The 17,742-nt window shown below is 35.8% G+C and overlaps 1 protein-coding gene across 1 annotated transcript; it reads right to left on the reverse strand.

Annotated features, from left to right (window-relative positions):
• Positions 1-345: 345 nt before the first annotated feature.
• On the reverse strand, positions 346-17,664 carry LOC127630843 (uridine-cytidine kinase 2-A-like). The gene is made up of 7 exons (XM_052108659.1): positions 17,551-17,664; positions 8,351-8,510; positions 6,461-6,557; positions 6,163-6,305; positions 5,880-5,977; positions 3,896-3,944; positions 346-3,390 (listed from the first exon to the last, which is right to left on the reverse strand). The coding sequence occupies exons 1-7, from the start codon at positions 17,653-17,655 to the stop codon at positions 3,254-3,256; spliced, it is 789 nt and encodes a 262-aa protein (XP_051964619.1). The 5' UTR covers positions 17,656-17,664; the 3' UTR covers positions 346-3,253.
• Positions 17,665-17,742: the final 78 nt, after the last annotated feature.

Raw genomic sequence — 17,742 nt, forward strand, 5'->3', positions numbered from 1 at the left:
CCCCCATGAACTGTTTTTATGTTGATGTATGCTCTCATGTTATCTTTATACTGATCTAGTCCATTGTGTACTTCTGTTCAGCTTGCAATAAGTTCTCAAAAGAGAGGCATTGACCTTTGTCTGGCACCAGCAAATGTGACTGTACAGCTCTCAGATGGCCATGTGTGTTCACTCGAGGCAACCAAAGTTTAACAAGCATGAGGAGTACAAAAACCTTTATTTCAGCTTTGCTGTCAATGACTTTGTCATACAACTTTCTGCAATTGTTTACACATTTACAGGATGATACAATAATTATGGATTGAACCAAACATGAATAGTTAAAAAGGAACAAAAAAAGCCCATACTTCTCCAGCTTTAAGAATTATTTTAATATTTTAAGATAAAATGTTAGTAATATGCATTGCATTGTGACTGAAATGCTGTTGTAAAGTCTTATGTTGGTCTGTTTGGCCAACAACATCTTTTGAGCATGCAATCTTTTCTGCAATTTATTTAGTAGGACCTCCTCTCAGCAAGCACCTAAACTCAAAGGCATCAATAATTTAAGAAACATTTTAAAAAATATAATAGTCCATCATGCAAAACACCATACATTTGACATCTCCCCAAAGCTATGCCCTCTTTGCTTTCAGACAACCAACTGTTTCAGTCTGGGATTACTTTCTGATATCAACACAAATACAAACCAACTAATTGATTGCACATATGATGACAGTTGCAACAACTTAAACCCTACACATTTCAGTTAAAATAATTTCTAGAATATTTGCATCATTTTCAGACAAGTAGGATTATACACTGAGTGTACAAGCTGTTAAGAGATTATGCGTAGGTATGAATTAATGAATGCAGTCAGGGCCAAGTAGAGCTGTTGATTAAATATGTGCTAATATTTCCAAACCCTTTGCAATAGAGGTTGAGATGTGCGATACTGGGTGTTTCCAAACAAGTGCTGTTTAGAACTGTAATATCTACGCACATTTATCTAAGACAAGTGACATATTAAATTCAACACAAAGTAAAGAAGTCTAAAAAATCTCAACATACAAAGGTTTATGATGGCACAAAATGTACTGTAACCGATTCAGACTTTAGGAACATTGGTTATTAATCTCAAATCAATTAATGACCAAGTTAATTGAATACCATATATATATATATATATATAAATTAACACAGAGAGAAGAGAGAGAGAGAGAGAGAGAGTCAAATCCATTTTCGTTTACATCAATCAATAACTGAACATTTAGGATTATTTACATTGGATGGTAAATAAATCACCCAGTATCATAGCAGCAATGCTGGAAAAAATAAATAAAAAAATAGGTCAGCCAGAAAAGAAAATACAGTAAAATATAAATTAAACTTAATAAGAACAGTCATTCTCAAATTCAATGAGAAGATTTCAAACCAAAGACCAAAAGGAAAAGATATGGGATCACTTAACAATAAGGGTCAGATTTTAATGTTGATTAGCTAAATTAACAGGTGAGTGACTCACATCCCAACTTCCTGAATGATTTCCACAGAGTTCCACGAAATGGCTTCTCTGCAGCTCTATGGCTACAGGAGAAAATAAACAATGTGTATATATCAGCCAACATGTGGGAAAGTGGGAAAATACATGTTCAAAACACTAAATTAACTCTTTGGTGAGCTGTCAAAAGACTGACCAAAGTGGCATCATGGTGTTCACTATATTTTGGTAAAATACTGTGATAGTCGCAGGTCAGTTAAAAACTAAATGAAAGTACATGAAATAGACATTGCAAAGTGAACAAATAGGATAAAGAGACTCTGAGAAGATAATTAATGTCAATTAAACATCTCATCTTTTTGCCTAAATGCCACACACCAAGTGTCTAATTCAGGAGCGCTTTGAACGGAGTATCAAATTGCATTATTAGAGTCAAGGGTACAGTGCATAGTATAAGAACATAATTCTTTTGACACATAGCTTACTGCTTATAATAATACTCCAGTGCAGTTCTGCACAATTAACCAATGGGTTTGGTTTTACATTACATAATTATGCTTAAATAATTTGCCCAAAAATGCTCATGCCATCCCAGATGTGATCAATCTCCACTTTCACCTTATTTTGTTTTTTGGTGATTCACATTCTTTGTGCATATCGCCACTTACTGGTTGGGGCTGGTCAAAGGAGATTTATAGTAAAAAGGACTTATTTTGTTCTGTTTCTCATCCACACGTATCATATCAGCCTCAGAAGATATGGATTTAACCACTGGAGTCGTATGGATGACTTTAATGTAGCATTTATGTTATTTTTGGAGAATCAAATTTCTGGCCAACATTCACTTGCTGTGGACATACTGAGTTTAGATATTTTACAAATAAATCTGCATTTGTGTTCTGCAGAAGAAAGAAAGTCATACACACCTGAGATGGCATGAAGTTGAGTAAATGATGAGAATTAAAATTTTTGGATGAACTACCCCTAATGAGGACATCATTTAATTGTAAGATTTAATTGTAAATTCAATCAATTAAGTACTGCCAGTTTTCAAATCAATGATGATCACTATATTAGCTCGGAGTTATTGTTTTCAGTACTAATAATTGCACCCTGAGAGGCCTGTTGTGAAACCGCAACACTACCTGAAAATTTCAAGTGAAAATGTAGGTTTATGTTAAATGTAAATTATTCTTATTTGTAAGAAACACTGATTTTATGGGGACAAGAAAAAATAATGCCAGAACACTCAATAATAAACCAACAAGATGACTGCCAAGCAAAACAGAAACAACAAGTAATTTCAAAACATCCTTTGTCTTTTGACTCTGATGGGTATTTTGATGATGCAAAATAGTTATCTGCAAATGTTGTCCTTTTTAAAAAATAAATAAATAAATAACCAAGGTTAAAATAATAATAATAATAAGTTCAATCCCCATTTATTCAACAAACACTTTCCATGAGCTACAAAACATATGATGAAAATAAATTGAAATAAATAGTAAAGGAAAATCCATTTTGAACTTTTACCATCCCAGAACTAGAAGATAAGTGCAGCCAGTCAAAAAAAAACAAAGATGGAAGCAGTATGAAATAAAAGAAGGTGGTCTTTAAAAACATTTCTTCTTGATTCATTAAGTCTTAAATACAGTGTTGGCTAATTAACAGAATGCACAAGCAATCCTTCTTTCCATCCTTCCACACCTTTTGCATCCCTCCTTTAAACAATCTGTCTCTATTGAATTCCCTGACATTCTGGGAGAGGGCAGGTCAATGTGGCCTGCTGCTGGACTCTGAGGGATGCCGTTTACGAGGTATGTTGTGGCCGTTGAGGTAGCCGTTCAAGCGTTTGGTCAAGCCACCATTCAGAATATCCTGAATGTGCTGCACTATCAAATTTATGGCAACTAGAGAGAAATAAATTAACAAGTGAACATGGAGTTTAGATGTGAAAGCATATTATATTATATACATAGCACATTACATCACAAATTTATTTAGATTATTATATCTCGGCAACATTTGGAGTAGAAACATTTATTTATATCAGACAGCAGAGACTATTCTTTTTCTCTAGTGCATGTGTTTCTTGGTCAAAGTGATTCAAAATAATAGAGCAGGTCACATGTACCCACATTTGTTATGGCTTTATCACTAGTTTCACAAGTAGTTTTGTAGTTGAAGTATTCAAGTATGAAAAGACACTCAGGGTGAGAAAGAGGCAAAACTTGTTGGAACGTTTAAAGTTTAGACTAAACCTGGCCTTGCTTGGCACCCTCAAAACATTCCTTCTTTCAAAACAAGCTATATGATAAACTGTTCCAAAACATTTCCATATCAATCTACTTGTGTCTCCTCTCTTCCCTGGTAAAGTCTAATCAAATGTTTGGAAAATAAACACTCAAATCTCACCCAGGTTATCAGCTCCCCTTGGAATGATCACATCAGCATACTTTTTTGTCTGAGTGCAAAACAAATAGGAGGAAAAAACCAAATAAGAAGCTATGAGAAGAAAATAAACTCAAGATGGCATCCTAGAAAAATAACATTCCAACATTTCACCACCTGCTTTCTCTTGATAAAATGCCAAAATCATGCGCTCTCATAAACAGAAAATGCCATTTTGAATAACCTTCAAACATCTTGATATAACACTATTTGAAATGAATAAAAAGCACCAATAAATGGTCTTTTATATTTTATTTTAGACCTTTCAGCTTTTGTAGTAAACATTAACAGAGCTCTTCAGTCAAAACTTCCGTTTGCAGGCCAACCCGTAAAATTAATTCACCATAGGTTCCCTCAGGAATATCCAATGGGTTTTACAATAGCAGTTTTCAATTTATGAATAAAAAAAAAAAAATTGTTAGCAATAGTTAAGACTTGAATTGTTAGAGACTATTAAATTTTACACAGTCTAGCCTAAAACAGAACAAATTTTGAAACCATTGTGTACTTAAAAAATAAAAAGTTGCTAACAAGTGATGTGTGAAAAACAAGTGATTCTAAAAATAATTAAATATGAAACCCCCTAGTTTAGCCGTACTGAAAAAAGACTCACGGAATAGGCATGAACGAATGTAAAAATATGGGCGGTAATGGGGGTGGGAAGGGTGGGAGGAAGTTAGGAGGTACTTTCAGAACACACTCACAAAAGAGATGGCATCATATTATAAGTGGAGATGAAAACAAAAGTTGAGGCATTTTGATATATATCATGTGAAGAGTGTAAAGGATTTAAAGGAGTATTCTGGGTTCAACACAAGTTAAGCTCAGTTGACAGCATTTATGTCATAATATTGATTGCCACAAAAGTATTTTGACATCGTCCCTCCTTTTTGTTGCAAAAAAGCAAACATTTGGGTTACAGTGAGGCACTCACTGAATGGTATTTGGTATTCAACTATTTTTGAATGTTAAAATACTCACTTGTATAGCCACAAGACATAAACAGTATGTGTTAACATTATTTTAGTGTGATAAAATCACGTACTAACCTTTTCTGTGTGAAGTTATATAAAATTGTACAACTTCATTGCCATGACGATGTAATGTCAACAACCTTAAAATTACTGTAAAAATTACAATTTAAACAACTTTACAGCTCAAATAATATACAAGTTTTAACAGAAGAATTAAATGGAAGCACTTTAAAAAATTGGAAGCTTCACATTTCTGTGATTAAACCCCAAATATTGGCCACATTCTCTTCCATTGTAAGTGACATACTTATGTTAAATGTAACCTCGATTTTTGCTTTTTTAAGTAGGGATGAAAAAAAATATATACAATTTGTGGTAATCAACATTATGCCACAAATGCTGTCGATTGAGTTTAACTTGTATTGAACAAGGAATATTCCTTTAAATGTTTTGCTCAAACTTTCGAGAGTGAAATGAGAACAACACTTAGAGCAGACATTACCATCAAAACCAGGACTGCTTTGAGACTATAAATGAAGTGATAGATATTTAAGTCATAGATATTTACAATGCGAGTTTACATGCTTGACGAATTGCCATTGTAGTCCATTGTTGTTAAGTAGCAACTTATCAGCAACGTGCATTTTTAAAACTGTTTCAAAATTATTTTTTTCAGGCATGACTGTGTAAATGTTGTAGAACAAAATGGGAACGTTTCTTCAAGTGACATAGAACACTCATAACACTCATTTTATTAATAAATTGCAAACTGCCATTTTACTGCCCTGGAGTGAAAATGCTTAGCCTCTTCCAGGTTTTAAGACTACAAAGTGAACATCTCTATAATAAATATACACCTATGCAAGCTGAAAATTAATTTATACAGAAAATCATTATAAAATGCCACAGATACTCTCCAAATACTACAAAGTCAGCATTTAAAGTAGGAGAGAGTAGGAAGTTGCAGAACTCACTGGCAGACAGAACTCCTCAAAGGCAGGCTTCACAAACGTTATATATTGGCTCAGCACTTGCTCTAGGTCGCGACCTCTCTCACTAATGTCTCTCAGGACTGAAGGTAGAGGAGAAAAGAGAGAGAGAGAGAGAGAGAGAGAGAGAGAGAGAGAGAGAGCTGTATGAAGATATGAATCCAATAGCTGTGAAATATGCCATCATATCACAACCACACTGTGCATCAACTTGGTTTCTGTCAAGAACTTATTGAGACCAATTAATCTCAATCAAGCCCACACACACCTCTGCGTGACAGACGTGTATCTGCATCTGTATCCACAAACAGCTTCATCTGAAACAGATCTCGTATTTCTTGTGAGTAAAACATGAGGATGCCTTCAAATAAAACCACATCTGCTGGATACACTGTGACCGTTTCCTCTTTCCTACAATGTTTAAGGAAAACAAGCAAATCAGGAAATACCTGAACAAACAGCTTACATAATGCCATTATTTATGCAAACACACAAATCCAAACATGTCGAAATCAAGCAATGGCAATCGTAGCAACCAAAAACTCTCATATATGGTCTGAACTGACCTTGAATGGGTAACAAAGTCATAGACTGGTATTTGGACAGTTTTTCCCTCCATGATGTCACACAGGGTCTTGACTATCAATTCATTATCAAACGCATCTGTGGAACAGAAAACAAGGATGATACAGAAGATCACAGCAAACTGTTCTAGGGTTGCAAGATCCACAGGTGGTGGTATTTATAGAACAAGGTGATAAGCCTTTTTTGCTGCCACCGAATGAGTGTGTGTGAGGGTGGCTGAGTCAGGCAGACGGTCACTCAGGCTCACACACATCTGCCAAAGTACACAGACAGCATCTACTGTTAAAGCTGTATTCTGCTCAGAATTAGGGCTGCAACTAATTATTATTTTGATAATTAATCTAATGATTATTAGAATGGTTATTCAGCTATTCTGCAATTATTGCACCGATTAATCATTAGCTCTTAACCGATTATTCAGCTTGTGCCCTGACTTAAAGGTTGTATTAAACATGCTTACTAACAATGAAGAGGACAAAATCATCTTTTAAAAAAATACCTCTAAATGACATTCATTGAATTAAAGAGAAAACATTTTTTTTTTATTAAGTTTAATTCAGGAAAGAAATTCACTGCAAAAAATCCTATTGTTATCAAGAGTTTTTGTCCTGTCTCCCAATTAAAATAGTCTAAAAATCCTTAAAGCAAGATATATTGACTTGAGGAACAACATTTAAGATATTTAGACTTGCTTTAAGAGAATGTGTCTTAAATATAAGTGTACTTTGTATATAAGTGTATTTTTTCACTTGGTTTAACTTCTGCAAGTGCAGTAAAGACTAAATATACATATATTCAAGATTTATTCTCAAAAAGCAAGTATAAATATCTTATATGCTGCTTCTCAGGTGAATGCATCTTTTTTTAAAGGATTTTTAGATGTTTTAAAATATTTGTATTTTTAATATTATATTCAATATTCTCAAATAACAATTTTTTCTTCTGTAGTATAGCTGCTAAAGAAAATGTACATTGTTTTAAAGGAGTTTTAGATCTTTATATTGGAAAACAAGCCAAAAGAAAAACAAATCAAAAACGTATTTTGTTGCAGTGTACAATGAGGTGAGGACTTCCTCTCTCGCCTTTCTGTTTACTTCAATCCAACTTTAACTCACAAAAAACAACTCTCTCTTATTAATAAAGCTGTGTTTCGCCAATTTGCTTCACAATAACCAATACACAGTGACACATATATCATGATTCAAAAAGTCACGAGCCATCACGTCATAATCTAGCTGCATTAAGCGCTCGAGTGATGAGCGTTCCTGGGACAGTGTGCATCAGCCGGATGCAGTTTCAATCTCTCCCCCTTTGATCGGGACATTCACGCAACTCATAGAAGAGGCACTGATCACACAGAGAAATGCCAGTTTCAGAGTTTGTAGTTATTTACATGATCTGCTTCCATATTGTTTGAACTTTAATAAAGCTTTAACACATGAAATATATCTGCATTAAAGAGGTAACGCCGGTGTGTTTCCTTTAAAGATGCTCGACGCGCAAGTTTTGCTTCAGCGGAGCGGCAGCTCCAGCTCCATTTATTGCAAGTAAGATGTTTAAACCCAAAGAGAAACATTGAAATTCATATTTTTTTTTCATAATTTATGAAGGGATTTGTTTTTATTTCTTAAGGTGTAAGACTTTGCTGTCAAAAGAATAAAATAATTGTTAGAAATCCCACGGTTTTAGAATAAAACGGTAATAATTTCAAATAATGTTGATATTATTTATTTTTTTCCCCTTTACTTTTTTCTTTCTCTAATTTTTTTTGCTGACCCCCTAGCCCCTTGGGGGTCCCAGATCCCAGTTTGAAATTCTCTGTGTAAACCAAAATAATTCAAATAAAACATACTAAATAAATGATGGTCTACCTGGGTGGTCGAAGTTAAATTGTCCCTTGAGAGCCTTGGCCTTCTGTTCAGAGGTCAGTACCCTGTAGAAACTGTCCTGACTGAGGATAACCACCTGCCTCTGATGATGGTCAATCTTATTCTGGCCAAGAAGCTCCATGATCTTCCCGCAGACTGATGACTGAAGAAAAAGAGATGACAAGATTGTAAATAGGTTCCACGTATGTGCTTAAGAAACAGTTTTACCAAATATTTTGAAAAAAAAAACTAAAAAACTAAAATCTGTATTAATTTATTCACCCTCATGTTGTTCCAAACCTGCATGCCTTTCTTTCTTCTATGGAACACAAATAATGATGTTAGGTAGAATTTAAGTCTCAGACACAAGTCCATTGCATCTTTTTTCAATACAATGAAAGTGAATGAGACGTCATTCTGCCCCTAACAGCTCTTAATGTAGTCCACCGAAGACAGAAAATCACACAGAAACAATATGAGGGTGAGTAAATAATGACAGAATTTCTTTTTTTTTGGCGAACTTTATCATTTAAAGCAAGTTTCAATGAGCAATCTTCATTTATCGTGTGGATAAGACTGAAAAATAAGTACAAAATACCAACTCAGACTGTAGTTACCTGTAGACAACAATAGTTCAAGAGCCTCCTGTTTTACGGAAACACATTAAATACAAGTGACACAAATTTTTCACTCATGAGGTGAAATACAAAAAGTGAAAAATCACACCAATCCCCATTCAAGGCATACAATAAACACAGAACATGACATAACAGAACTGGCTCTGTGATAGCACGTCATGCCTTTTAATTCTTCTTTTGAGCATCTGTTCAATCCCTAAATGTATTTGCTCTGCTGACACAAGAAACAGGCATATTCAGAAAATTAAACAAAGCCTATTGCCTACATACACACACAGCTGACATGCCTTGCACTCAAACCACAAACTATTAACAGTTATGACAAGCACAAGCAGGTGCTTGCTCACTGTCACTAAAAGGCTAGAAAATTCTGCACCCCTCTGCAGCTTAGCAATGCTTGGTCTCTGTTAGACAGACTTGATTCATAAAAACTCACTTGAACTCCAAAAACAATATACTTATGAGCCAAAACAAACCTTAGTCCCCAAGCATACTGATATGGAGAAGGACACACCCTGAACAGGATGAGCCAAGTGCAAGAGAAAGAAACAGCAACATGTCTCTACCTTCAAATATAACTGTACAAAAGACAAACACTCTGTGGCACACCTTTTATTTAAAAGGGATTCAACAACTTAGCAAAACTTGAGTCTTAAATGAAAGGGAATAGTTCACCAAAATAATTATAATTCCCTCATTATTTGCTCAGCCTTATGCGGTCTCAAACGTGTATGACTTTCTTCTGCGGAACACAAAGAAAGATTTTTTGAAGGACACTTGTATATTATGTTTGTTTGCCCTTACAATATAAGTCAATGGTTTGTACTGTTTTTTATTTATTTATTTATTTATTTATATATATATATATATATATATATATATATATATATATATATATATATATATATATATATATATATATATATACATATTATTTTATGAATACATAGATAAGTAGATTATTAAAATGTATTTATTGTATACACCAGTGGAGAGTGCTCCCAATTTCGTTGTATTGTAAAGTACAATGACAATAAAGGCATTCAATTCAATTCAATTCAATTCAATTCAATGGTAGGGCTTGACATTAAGCATTGCCATGTGCTTGTCCTCCAATGGTCAAATAAAGGAAAGCATCCATCACCATCATTTACAATAGGGATGTTCACACTTCTATGGAATGAGATCTACTTTTTCATCATGTTATTGCAGCAATATCTACCATGTACAATAAAGGATATATATGTTATAACAATACCAGCTTCACAACAAATAATAACACTAACTAATATGTTAATTATGGAAGACTGTTTTCAAGGTCTTAAGTAATTAATCAAAACTAGTAACTAAATGATTCAAGTAAACATTCAAAATTAATTGCAACAAAACTACAACAGGTTGTCACCATATCATTATAATACTTTTTAAAGCTACTAAAGTTGAGGGTAAGAGCAGTGAGTGTTTTCTCACTTTCTTGTTATGTTTGTCCGATTATGACACACTAGACGCAGCAGGTCTATTAGCCTACATTTATACATACAAGTCTGACATTTTAATACAAATCTGATTTTTTTTCTCCACTGTTTACGTTCACTATAGACATCACTCTCTGTGTTTACATAAATACCTCACCAAGACGGGCATTTCGGCAGAATTTTGAAATGTATTTGACATGCATTAGCGCGAGCATTTTCGGAACACAGACGTTAAGCACACACACATACCCAGCCTGTCAATCAATCAAGGCACAGCTGTTACTAGATTGCTAGCGAATTATAAAATGATGTTCTATGGATTACATTCAACAGCAGAATAAGAATATGAACTTTCTAATAAGGGACAAAGGCCTAGGCTATCACAAATATAGCTGGATATTTTTTTATGTATTTTTTTGATGTTTTAATCAGTCTGTGGTCCGGTTGGGCAACTGAAATTCTCTTTCACTTGCCTCTTCAAAAATCAACTTGTCCTGGACAAGTGGACAAGCATTAATGTCTAGCCCTGAATGGGGTCCTAAACCTTCAAGGTCCATAAAAGACAGAGGCAGCATAGAATAAATCCATACAGCTCAAATGTGTTAATCCATGTCTCCTGAAGTGATACAATTATATTTGAGAGAGAAACATAATAGAATGCATCTCCTTTTTCACTACAATTCTTGACCTCTGCAGTCTCTTCCTCGTGCTTGACACATGCAAAGAGCTCTGCACATGCATCAAGTGCAAGCAAGTGTAATGTCTTTATTGTCTTTCATGGAACTTAAAAGTGTTGGACTCCATTGACTTGCATTGTATGGACTAAAACACCTCATATCTCCAACATATCTTCTGCAGAAGAAGAAAAAGTCATACAAGTTGAGTCTTCATAGAGGTGAGAAGATGAGATCATTGACTGATACAAATTTAATCAATTGAGTGGTAATTTGTGATGCTGACCAGATAAACTACATAAAATAATAGAAAGCTAGTGACATGCTTGGCATTTATCCTCTATATACAGTATCTCACAAAAGTGAGTACACCCCTCACATTTTTGTAAATATTTGATTATATCTTTTCATGTGACAACACTGAAGAATTGACACTTTGCTACAATGTAAAGTAGTGAGTGTACATCTTGTATAACAGTGTAAATTTGCTGTCCCCTCAAAATAACTCGACACACAGCCATTAATGTCTAAACCGCTGGCAACATAAGTGAGTACACCCTCAGTGAAAATGTCCAAACTGGGCCTAATTGGCCATTTTCCCTCCCCGGTGTCATGTGACTTGTTAGTGTTACAAGGTCTCAGTGCTCAGACCATATGCCACACACTGCATCAAATTGGTCTGCATGGCTGTCGTACCAGAAGGAAGCCTCTTCTAAAGATGATGCACAAGAAAGCCCGCAAACAGTTTGCCGAAGACAAGCAGACTAAGTATATGGATTACTGGAACCATGTCCTGTGGTCTGATGAGACCAAGATAAACTTATTTGGTTCAGATGGTGTCAAGCATGTGTGGCGGAAACCAGGTGAGGAGTACAAAGACAAGCGTGTCTTGCCTACAGTCAAGCATGGTGGTGGGAGTGTCATGGTCTGGGGCTGCATGAGTGTTGCCGGCACTGGGGAGCTACAGTTCATTGAGGGAACCATGAGTGCAAACATGTACTGTGTCATACTGAAGCAGAGCATGATCCCCTCCCTTCGGAGACTGGGCCGCAGGTCAGTATTCCAGCATGATACGACCCCAAACACACCTCCAAGACAACCACTGCCTTGCTAAAGAAGCTGAGGGTAAAGGTGATGGACTGGACAAACATGTCTCCAGACCTAAACCCTATTGAGGATCTGTGGGGCATCCTCAAACGGAAGGTGGAGGAGCACAAGGTCTCTAACATCCACCAGCTCCGTAATGTTGTCATGGAGGAGTGGAAGAGGACACCAGTGGCAACCTGTGAAGCTCTGATGACCTCCATACCCAAGAGGGTTAAAGCAGTGCTGGAAAATAATGGTGGCCACACAAAAAATATTGACACTTTGGGCCCAATAGGACATTTTCACTTAGGGGTGTACTCACTTTTGTTGCCAGCGGTTTAGACATTAATGGCTGTGTGTCGAGTTATTTTGAGGGGACAGCAAATTTACACTGTTATACAAGCTGTACACTCACTACTTTACATTGTAGCAAAGTGTAATTTCTAGGGATGCACCGAAATTTCGGCCGCCGAAAATGTTCGGCCGAAAATGGCACTTTCGGTTTTGGGCCGAAAGAGAAAAAAGGCCGAAAATACCTCCTCGCCCTGCCCCTCAGTGCTCAGATTTCACTCTGGATCGATCTAGCCCTTATCACAGCGCTACCAAACAAAGGCCGATCATGTCAGCGGTGTGGAAATTCTTCAAAGTTTCTGATAAGGATCGCAGAAATTTGCGATCTGCAGTGTTAATTCAGCAGAAATGTCAAGATATATATATACAGAGTACAGCAAGAGATTCTACAGGAAAGTGTCACAACTAGCGCAGCTACAACACAACTTGAGGCGTATCTAGCGGAACTACGCCAGAAGCGACAATCCCATTGACTACGGGCGCATAAACAAAGACCGCTTTCCTTTGGTATTATCTGCCCAAGCACCAGCACAGAGAGTGAGAGACTGTTCAGTGCAGCATCTCATGTTCTTGATGAGCTTTCTGACAGGAGAGACTGTCAGAAAGTTTAGCAACTTTTGTTCTTGAAGAGAAACCTGTCGCTTGTACTTAAATAGAAAGCGGTCCAATTTGATGTGCATAGCAATTAGATTACACTTGTTCTTCACTCGAGGATACATCTGTCGTTTACAGTTGAGGTTGGATTTAGTTCAATTACTGCTGTTTTGCACTGTTGTTTTGCACAATAATTTTCACTTAAAATGTACATCTGTTTACATAAACAAAATAGAGCACTGATCTATATATATATATATAATTATATATTATAGTTATAGATCAGTGAAATAGAGGTCCTCTGCCATTCTGTGTTCTGCCTTTTGTTTTCATTAAAATGACTGTTGCATATTTAAACTTTTTGAAAGATGCTAGCTAAGTTCATTACTTGACTGTTGTTTTTCAAATAATAGTTTTCTAAAACTTTACATTATTTGGATAATTGTTAATAAAATCTGTAAAATTAGATTTTTACAGAACTGAAAGAAGAAGAATATTTAATATAGTTTTAATATATTTTTTGTCCAATTTTGGTGTTACTTTCAATAAAAGTGTGATTTATTTTATTGGTTTGTAGTTTTTCAATTCAGATTCATTAAATTCATGAAATTAATGAAAAAGTATAAAATTAATACAATTATACACACCATTTTTTATTTTTTTTTTTTAAATAGGTAAAGATTTCGGTTTCGGTTTTCGGCCAAGTGCATCCTGGATTTTCGGTTTCGGTTTCGGCCCAGAATTTTCATTTCGGTGCATGCCTAGTAATTTCTTCAGTGTTGTCACATGAAAAGATATAAAAAAATATTTACAAAAATGTGAGTGGTGTACTGACTTTTGTGAGATACTGTATATTTATATAACAGTTAGCTCCAGTCCTAATATTTTATTGGAAGAGTGTCATTCCAAGAGTGCTGATATACAGTTCAACAGCACTGGGATGCTTCACTTTTTGTATCAGTCTGCTTCTCTTACAATTTATTTTACTTATGTAATTCATGGGTTTGGCTATTCCAGAAATCCCAGTGAGGAAAAAACCTAAATGCAAAAGCATCCAATGACATTCAATGACAAAGCCCAACTCTGTGGCAACAGTGTTAGGGAGGGCCCTTTTCTGCCCCAGCCTGACAATGCCTCTGTGCACAAAGCAAGGTGCATTAAGAAATGGTTTAGTGTGCCTGATGTGGAAGAACTTGACTCGCCTTTACAAATCCCAGACCTGAACACCTCTAGATGAACTGTAACACAAAATGAAAGTCAGGATGCATCGTTCAACATCAGTGCCTGACTTCATTGATGCTCGTGCCTGAAAAGGAGCAAATCCCAAAACCATGCTCCAACATCTAGTGAAAAGCCTTCCCCAAGAGGAAGCTGTTATAGCAGCAAAGTGCCCATGGTTTTAAAAAATGAAATGTTAAACAAGCACATCCTTTTGACCGTGTAGTTTATTTTACTTTAGAGTGTAAAAAGTTCTGAATTTATGAATCTAAATGTCCAATCAACATTTGAGTTATAGAGCCTCTATAACTTAGAACTTGAAGCTCTGTGAAATTATCAGTTGATAGTTAGCATATAGGGCATATACAGTATAAGGCATGCAGAAAAGCATCCTTTTCTTTATTTACTTAATAAATAATGTAATATTCATGCTTTTCCATAGATTAAGCAAAAGAGCTTAAGAACTATTTTGTGGTGCAGTGGTTGACATTTACTGGTGTAGTCTGTTCACATAGTCTATCATCAAGAAATAGCCAAGCTTGTTGTACTGTCCCGTACTTTTTGCACACGTTTGCACGTGCACTTTATATAGGTATGTTATTTAGTCTGTATATCACTAACTGACACACTGGCATGCAGGCTAAAAAAAAAAAGACAATAATTACTTTGTTTTATCATTGATGTTTAGAGATTTGTTAAATACATAAAATCTTACAGCAGGAAGGAGAAAGAGACCATAGTCCCTAGTATTTAAGTAACTGATCTGAAGTATAGTGGGTCAATATTCAGAATTAAAAAGATACAGTCCATTACTGCAGATACAAGAAGGGTCCAAACAAACAGAAATAGTTCACCCCAAAATAAAAATTATCTTGTCATTTACTCACCCTCATGACTCTCTTCTGTGGAACACAACAAAGAATTTACGGAAGAATATTTCAGCTCTGTAGGTCCTCACAATGCAAGTCAATGGGGTCCAAAACGTAAGCTCAAAAAAGCCCATAAAGGCAGCATTAAAGAAATTCACACTACTTCAGTGGTTAAATCCATGTCTTGAGAAGCAATATAATAAGTGTAGGTGAGAAATAGATCAATATTTAAGTCCTTTTTTACTATAAATTCTCTTCACAGCCCATTAGGTGGCGATATGCAAGAATAATGCAAATAGCCAAAAACAAAAGAAGAAATACTCTTAAGAGAGAAGAGCACTTAGGGGGGCTGTTTGAAAGTGGAGATTTGTAGCAAAAAACAACTTAATTATTGATCTTTTTCTGACTCACACCTGTGTTTCTGATCACTCCTGAAGACATGGATTTAACCACTGGAGTTATATGGATAACTTTCATGCTGCCTTTATGTGCTTTTTAAGCTTCAAAGTTTTGGACCCAGTTGATTTGAATTGTATTAACCTACAGAACTGAGATATTCTTCTAAAAAAAATCTTTGTCTGTGTTTTGTAGAAGAAAGTCATACACATCTGGGCTAACATAAGGGTGAGTAAATTATGAGAGAATATTCATTTTTGGGTGAACTTTTCCTTTCACCTTGCATGACATGAAAACAATTATTGCAGTACTTACTAAAATGACTTCACTGCTTTATTCCCACATATATTGTGTACCCAACAAGATAAGCTGCTGATTAGAAAAGTAATGCCAATATCACTAAAGTGCACTAAATGTTGATATATGCCCTTAATATCTGCTTCGGTAAAAGCATTTTCAATCAGAATGCAGTATCTAAATAAAACTGGTGTCCTTAAAGCAGTACACTGAGGACACTACATTGGAGGCATAATATATTAGCACTGGGCAAAACATTCAGGATGGACATACACACAAGAATGATAACATACTGCTTCAGGAAAAATAGTCAAAGCATATTCTCTGAGAAATAAACAGCACATTCTCCCATGAAGTGTGGTGGAGAGAGAAGCTTGTGCACCTGACAGCTGAGACAGCTGTCACACTCACAACATATCCCATAAACTGCAGAAAACTTTGCAATACAAATTTATGTTTGATAAGCAAATGGAAACAGACAAAAAAAACAAACAAATTATAAATAGAAAACATTTCAATATTAATAATAAACTACGCGATGACGATTATATATTTATCCAAAGGCAAATACTTAAATAAAAGAGGCGTCTTTACGCGTCGCTGCGTTACGCACGCCTTTACGCACATCATGAGCCAAGACGTGACACACTGTGCCGCTGACCTCAATAACGTTAGCCAACAAAAGCTCCGCAATAACTTCTCTTTAACGTTAAAATTGCTTAGATATTTAGGATCAATGACAACACAAATAAACCCGTTATTTCATGCTCTAATATTACAAGACACACTTAGCAAATTAAACAAAAAGACGCTGTTCTTTGTGCTCGTGTCTGCTAGGATAACAGTTGACAACATCCGGCAATCAGAAAATCTCCGGCGCGAGCAAATGTTGTACACCGTATTACTGCAAAGTTATTCTTTCTTGTCAACACATTGCATCTTAAAAGCTGTAATTTCAACGTGCACATCTGATGGGATTTTAATGCAGCTGATAGAATATCAGAGGGATTGTGGTGATTCAACCGGCGCGAGTATCATTTTCTAACAACAAAAGACAGTCGGTACTTGTGCCTCTACACTAAAGCGACGGTTCATAAAGTCCTATTAAGAACCTTGTTGTCACGTTTTGCAAATGTAGCCAAATAAAATTGGCTCTTGAGCACTTCAGATGAAAATAATAGTTTAAGGAATGCTTACGTATTATTGAGTTGCCAAGTCGATGGTGTGTGGGTGGGCTGTCAAAAGCTGGAATATAATCATCTTTGTTTTAACGGACAGAAACTACCTCTCACTTTACGTGTGTAACAATTTTAAAATACTATCATTTATCTGTTGTTTTCGTTTATCAAAATGGCCAAAATAGGAATATTTTCAGATCATTAAATAAAAATTAAAGCACTCCAAAAGTAAATCTGTAAATTGTTCTTACATTACATACGTCAATCACGAGTAATATAATAAATGTATCTAGCAGCACATTGATGATTTCGTGTGACAATGAGCCACGCGGTCCGTTTGCGCTCATCTCTCAGACAAACACAAAAAGGGACGATTATATTCATCCCCTAATATATGGATATCTGTAAGGTAAAGCAGAATGCCGACCTTGCCGCTGGCAGTGCCGCCGGCTACCCCGATGAGGAAAGGTTGCCTGACAACATGTTCATTTTCGGCTTGATTGTCCAACTTGCTCTCGCTGTCTCCTGCCATGCTGTCAGTGCGCACACTGAAGCTCTAGGCTGCTTTTACCACGGCAAGCAGCGGCGGCGCTCCTCCTCTCGCTTCCTTTCAGTTGTG

The sequence above is a fragment of the Xyrauchen texanus genome, chromosome 37 (assembly GCF_025860055.1).
Source record: "Xyrauchen texanus isolate HMW12.3.18 chromosome 37, RBS_HiC_50CHRs, whole genome shotgun sequence".
Taxonomy (NCBI): domain Eukaryota; kingdom Metazoa; phylum Chordata; class Actinopteri; order Cypriniformes; family Catostomidae; genus Xyrauchen; species Xyrauchen texanus.